The 6,629-nt window shown below is 39.9% G+C and overlaps 1 protein-coding gene across 1 annotated transcript; it reads left to right on the top strand.

Moving 5' to 3' along the window:
* Positions 1-776: 776 nt before the first annotated feature.
* Positions 777-6,397, top strand: june (JunE proto-oncogene, AP-1 transcription factor subunit). The gene is made up of 2 exons (XM_061215575.1): positions 777-1,365; positions 1,954-6,397. Exon 2 carries the CDS (start codon positions 2,068-2,070, stop codon positions 3,109-3,111), a length of 1,044 nt encoding a protein of 347 aa, XP_061071559.1. The 5' UTR covers positions 777-1,365; positions 1,954-2,067; the 3' UTR covers positions 3,112-6,397.
* Positions 6,398-6,629: the final 232 nt, after the last annotated feature.

A 6,629-nucleotide genomic window follows, 5' to 3' on the forward strand; every position in this document is an offset into this window, starting at 1 on the left:
TAAACTGTGCAGGCCTGCATTGTTTCTCCCATTGTTTCCCACTGCCCCTCTCTTTATGGTGGGTACAAAGTGCCAGTGGTGCAAAGCAAATCACCATTCTAAACAGTAGTATGCGGGTCTCCAATGAAGTGAAATAAACAGCGATGTGCATGCTTTCCTAAGTCGTTGATGCTCCTTACATTTTTTGGTGTTGCTGTTTGTGCAAACATTTATAAGTACCAATTAGCTGTCTCAATAGACTACAATGTATTCCAAATATTTTAATCTGTTGCATTAAGGATGAAGTATGAAGTGATATGTCCTCATTTGTTTATCCCTCGGAGTGTGTTGACTTTTTTTTCTGGAAATGTTCAAATTGTGAATTGTTTCAATAAAATATTTAATGGTGCACTGTTTTGCAAAACTTCATCACAGTACTTCTATCTGATCTGTATGTGACCTATATCCGTCAACTAAATGTCCAGTGTACGCCTATACATGTTCTTTGTTACCGGTCAAAGTTGTCAACTGAGCTCTGTCAACTGTATGTGTCAACTGAATCATGTGAACAGGGCAAGTGGAGGCTACGCCTATACATGTCGTCTTACCTGTCAGAGCTGTCCATTACTTTGCTTTCGCTTTTGTAACGGCGCGTTAGTTTCGCCACTTTGCCGAGGGACAGCGACCTCCTCCTTTTTGTGGCGGCTACTACATACACACAAAAGTTTCGATTTGAACCGTATACTGTAAATACACAGTTTACAATAACAGACCTCATCAGACGAACGTCAAATGACCGACGATTAGGGGAAACCTTAGTGGGGTGAGGAGACGGGGGAGGCGTCAGTAAATGTGTGACATCGACACTGGGTAGTTTCAGGAACTAGAGAAAAGGGTGTGTGTTATTAGTAATCAGACAAGCAAAAAGTCCCACAGTCTAACTGCCAGCGAGGGCAGACGAAGAAGCGAACAGAGCGAACGGATAGACTTCCACGCTACTTCTGTTTAGCTTTGTGTAGCAAACGCGTTTGGCATTTCTAATAGGGAAAGATATACGGAAAGAGAGCTGGATTATTCAAACATCACATTGCTTTCAGCCAAAGCACTTCTGGCCGTGGTACGGATATCAAATTCTTTTTAAAGAGGATAGTGGATGCGGAGCCGGCTCACAGCCTGCGTGGGTAATATGTCTACGATGGATGGTATTTCATGTCATATTTCATCAGTCTGACTAATCAAAGCCACGGAGAACCGTTGAGTCACTGGATTTTCTACGGGAAGGTTATTTCTCAAGAGCAAGAAACATAAACTGTCCTTTTATTTGAGTATTACCCGGGATTTCCAATATCCTATCTGTCAAAAGCCTACCCCGATTCGACGTTCACTGTAAGTAGCCTACGCTTAAGTAAATTGTAAAACGCTACGTCGATAAAATTGTTTATTTCTTTATAGTAGCCGATCGCCTACTCATATAGACACTATTATCGTCGGAAATCAAAAGCACCCATATATGCTGGTTGGGGAAATAAAAATAACCAACTATTTTAACAGTAGCCTAATAAACCAGTGTTCTTGAAGTATTTTTATGAATAAATATAGGTTACATTTAACTTGAAGAAATCAATTATTATGGAACAACTGCCAGACCGGTATCGTACATCATGAAAACATTAAAGAATCCTGGTTTGTATGTATGTACAGTATGTAGGTTATGTGCGCACGTATGGTTTGACAAGGAGACTTATGAACAGTTGTCGCCTAATCAGTGTGACGAAAATCGTAAAGCGAGTACGTGCGTGAGTATCTGCGATTGTAGAAGGTCGCGAGGAGTCATTTGGAAGCTTGTTGCTCTGTGTGTTAGGCAGGTGACAATGAACTCAGATCGGCTGTAGCTTGATTCGTTATATCATTTTGATGCTATTCATATTAATTCGGTCACAGTATTTGAAATGTGATATTTCGTTTTCTTAACAGGTGTTAAATTTGAGATACATAACAACTATGCTCCAGCTGATAATGCCTTTGTGGAAAATCTCATGCACCTGATCCAGTCTAATCAGATTATGAAGATATTGCATCACAGTGTCAATGACGGGTAAGATGGAGACCCCTTTCTATCACGATGACACGCCAAGACTTCCCAATTTTGGACAAATTTCAGATTATGAAAGGTACCAAAGCCACAAGATGATGAGCAAAAAAAACATGGCAGGCCACCATTTCCAAAGCGCAATGGGAGGCACCTCAACTCTAAAACTCCATGAGCAGCCTGGAGCCAATGGCAACATTAACCCCAATAACCTGGGAATCAACAGCAACACAAACAGCTCTTTAATGCCTCCAACTGACATGAACCTGATGAAGCTGGCGTCCCCCGATTTGGAGCACCTCATAATCCAGTCTAACCACGGTCTGGTGACAACCAGCCCGGCGCCCAGTTCCACAGGGGGTCCCTTCATGTACAGGAACCAGGCCACTAATGAGCAAGAGGGCTTCGCAGACGGCTTTGTCAAAGCCCTGGCCGATCTTCATAAACAGAATCAACTCATGGGGGTGCCCATGTCCCCGTCATCCACCCTTCAAGGTCAGTACCAGAGGAGTCTCATGTCGAGTGGAGATATACCCATCTACACTAATCTCAACAGCTACAACCCCAACCAGATCAGCGTATCCGCATCCTACGCCGGCGGCCAGCTGCCTTACACGGCCACCGGCCACGCCTCGGGTCTGGGCGGGCAGGGGCAAAGACCCCACTCCCAGGGCCGCGGCCTGGACGCCCCGCAGACGGTCCCGGAGGTGCCCCACCCGCCGGGGGACCCCAGCAGCTCGCCTCCCTCCCTCTCGCCCATCGACCTGGACACCCAGGAGCGGATCAAGGCGGAGAGGAAGAAGCTGAGGAATCGCATCGCCGCGTCCAAGTGTCGCAAGAGGAAGCTGGAGAGGATCTCGCGCCTGGAGGAGAAGGTGAAGGTGCTGAAGACGCAGAACTCTGACCTGGCCTCCACAGCCAGCATTCTGCGTGAGCAGGTGGTGCAGCTCAAGCAGAAAGTCATGAATCATGTCACCAATGGGTGCCAGATAGCAGTGAGTTCAGCCACCATGGCCAAGAGCGGGGAGAGCACCAGCTGCTGAACTTGAATGAAGAGGTGGCTTTGCCATTGCCGTTTGAGTCAGCGCCGTTGAGCAATTATCAGAAAATAATAATAATGATTATTATTATTACCATGGCAGCTGAGGTATGGAAGAGGGGAGGTGAGGAGAAACCCTGTTTTCCTGACTTTTAACACCCCCAAATTTTCCACATGAGCCAACGACAAACTTTGGACATAAGACATCGGACGTCTGTTTTTGACAAATGTACCACAGATTGGCTTCTCCGTGCTCTCAGAATGGACGGCCACATAATTCAGATTGTTACTATAGCTCCTTTGCGTTCATCCTACGCTCTCTGCGACAAGAAGGGAAACAACTTTAAAAGTGCGACACGTGATAGGGCTTTGTTTGGATCCAGTCAAAGACAGAAAAGGGAATCGGCTACAGGCTGAAGTGTGGACAGGCATTTCAGAGTATCGCAATGGATGTATTTGGGATGGGGATAAAAATCTGGGCTTCATTTTAAAAAAAATTTTAAAAAGGGAATCTGCACTTTGGAGCTTCTGGAATTAAATCTCATTGGATTCCAAAGGGGGAAATTATTACCTTTTGTTTCAAAATAGTGATTTATTTCATGAACATGCACCTTTAAGGAAAGCAAGACAGAGAAGGGAAAATTATTCTGCTTTACAAGCACTCCAGTAAAATATTATGTAATGAGGATGAGCGATATAATGTGAATTTGAAGTTCTGTGTAACGTGACTTTTGTTCTAAGTAGGTCATATGTGGCACTTACGGGCCATGAGTTTATTCCTGTAGTTGTCTCGGATAAAATATATTTCAAAGTTAAAACCATTATCTAGTCAAGTGTCCCCACATCATTGAACTTGATATATTTGAGCGTGTTGTGATGTAGTTACAAGTGCAGATTTACTTGTTTGAGTCACATCTTTACAGTATTTTGGAATATATTGTTTGTTTTTGCTTCTTATTGTGAGATATATATGGAAAAAATGACAATATGAAATGAGAACATTTTTTAAATACTCAATTTAAGTGTGGACAATTTGTCTGTGTTTATTATTTAATAACTTAGGTAAGTATAATCGGATCCAACACAAAGCTACATGGTGTATGATATTCTGAAAGGTAAAGCGACCAGTTTATTATAACAGACTACTTTTGACGGTTGTGTGTTATTGAGCCTGAGTGGGCTTAAAAGATTCTTCTGCATTCCAAGGCAAAGATCTTGCACTGCATTTCCCATAAGTGTGCCTAGGAGAAGCGTATTTACAAACGGTTAATACTGCGTTCTGTGTCTTAACCTTGTGTTTTAATGTTTTGTTAACATTGAACAAAACTGTCAGGCTGTCATTTTGGATGGCATCAACTTTATTTAACATGCTGTGTTCAATTTGCACACTGTCCAGGTATTTAAACGATGAATAAGGCTGCTTGTAAATGTGGGAAACAACCGCGGGACCAACCGAGACTGGCATGAGACTGCGACAAGGGCTTTTGATCAATAGTATCTTGTTTGTACTGTTCTGTTTTTTGATTTTTTGGAACGATCTATTTATGCAAAAATCCTCTAATATTTATGTTGTACGTGTAAAAAGTGTAAAAGTTGAATTCCAAATGTCTTGACATATTATTTTGAGAATAATATTGCACATAAATCAAAACATTAAATGATACCTAATATTTATTTTTTGTCTGAGCATGGACTGTGTACAGAATATTAGAATATGAAACTACAGTGTCTTCAGGACTGTAGACATGAGGGCCATTTATTTCTGGGTGGGGGAGGGGGTTGTTTCCAATAAACTGACGGCAGGATACTGTTTGATTTGAGTAAAATTAATCCAGCCTTCATCCATGTTCATTATCATCTAAAATAGAACAGTCCGGAACTCTGACTGGATACTGGATGAATACTCATGCATATGATGCATATGTTGACACAACATAGTTTTCAGAAAATATACACATTTGTATGAGCATTGCATTCAATTTTTGGTGTACTGAATCCTTAAATATTTATTCCATATCATACCTATAGATGTTATTTATACATATCTATATTCATATGTTCAAATTAATCTTTGCAAACATAACAGGATTACTTTGAATAGATTTTGAAAATGAATCTTGCTTAGGATATATTTATTTTTGGAAACTTGCATAAGGCTTTTGATGTTGACTAACAATTCTATTTTTGTACAAACAAATTGAAAAGTTCAGTGTGAGTGCAGTAGTCATGCAATTTTCCAGAATTTCTGAATGATTTAATGAGGATGGATTAAACTGGCCATTTCATTTTTAAATGTTCCTTCAGACACCAGAAGTTCTTGGGCACTTCTTTCAGGTGAAATACTACTGTCTTCACATAATAGATCAAGGACGGTCTCCGCTTATTTTGAAGCCAAAACAGAATGATGCTTTTACTATGATGAAAAGCCATACATATGTACACCGGTTTGAAAACGCTTGTAAACAGCAAAGTATTACGTCTCAGTAACAGTAAAACTTTCATGTAGATGGTACAGAATTCACTCACTGTATCACTGCCATAAACACAAATAAGAAATTCTGATGCAAATAGCAAGTGTTTTTTTTCCAGAACCACAAAGGTGTAGCTTTGTACAGTATTGAAAATACTTTTTTCTGAAGCTGTAGTCGGGTCAAATAATCTTTTCAGTTTTTAGGTTTTGCTAAAATTACAAGCAGTTAATTTCCGTAGGATACAGAGGTAGGGTATTCATTTTGGAGATTCTAGTTTTTAATTTGGCCAATCAAATTTGTTGTATTCACATGCTTTAAAAACATGATCAATTTGATCAATTACCTTTGTTTGTAAAACAAAAAATATTTTTGAAAGATTAAACAGCTTATTTTCGGTACTTGTTCCATCTTGCAAGTGAAATATTTTCCTGAGACCAAACGTATTCATTTTTGCACATTGTGCTGAATTCTGGGTAGTGTGTCACATGAAGCCCATGTTGAATATCAGTGTTAAAATCAAATGTTTCTTGATGATGTGGAAAGAGGGACGAAGTATCTACCTGTGAGATTTGCATATAAATTCCCTTCATAAAATAGATCAAAAACGTCCTGCTGAAAACAGATCCAAAAAACCCACATTTAATTTGTTCTAGAAGTGACAGAAAATGATGACTCAAGGGTAACTTGCCTGGCTTTGTTCAATTGTTTATTTTTTAAATACTGATTGTTTTGCTTTTAAATAATATGCAGTCCTGTTAATTGTTAACTGTTTGATTGAGCTTTCAAAATGAACAATAAATGGTAGGTTTCAAAAACTGATTTTTGTTTCTGTCATGAAAGGCTCAACACATTTCTCAGCATAGCTGCAATGTATTCCCAACTACTGTAATATATCCTGAATATATCCACAAATATCCCTGGATTTAGAATCTATATGTACCTAGGAAGGTAAATAGTATTTCTACATCAAGCTCTGGGTGGGGAACATTGAAGGCTGTTTCAAAGCCAACTTCCTAAAGCCATATAATATAATCAGAAATTAATAAGAGAA

Source organism: Conger conger, chromosome 12, assembly GCF_963514075.1.
Source record: "Conger conger chromosome 12, fConCon1.1, whole genome shotgun sequence".
NCBI classification, from domain to species: Eukaryota; Metazoa; Chordata; class Actinopteri; order Anguilliformes; family Congridae; genus Conger; species Conger conger.

Bases quoted from the DNA above. Each gene is read 5' to 3' on its own strand.
- june (XM_061215575.1), top strand. From the start codon at position 2,068: ATGACGGGTAAGATGGAGACCCCTTTCTATCACGATGACACGCCAAGA.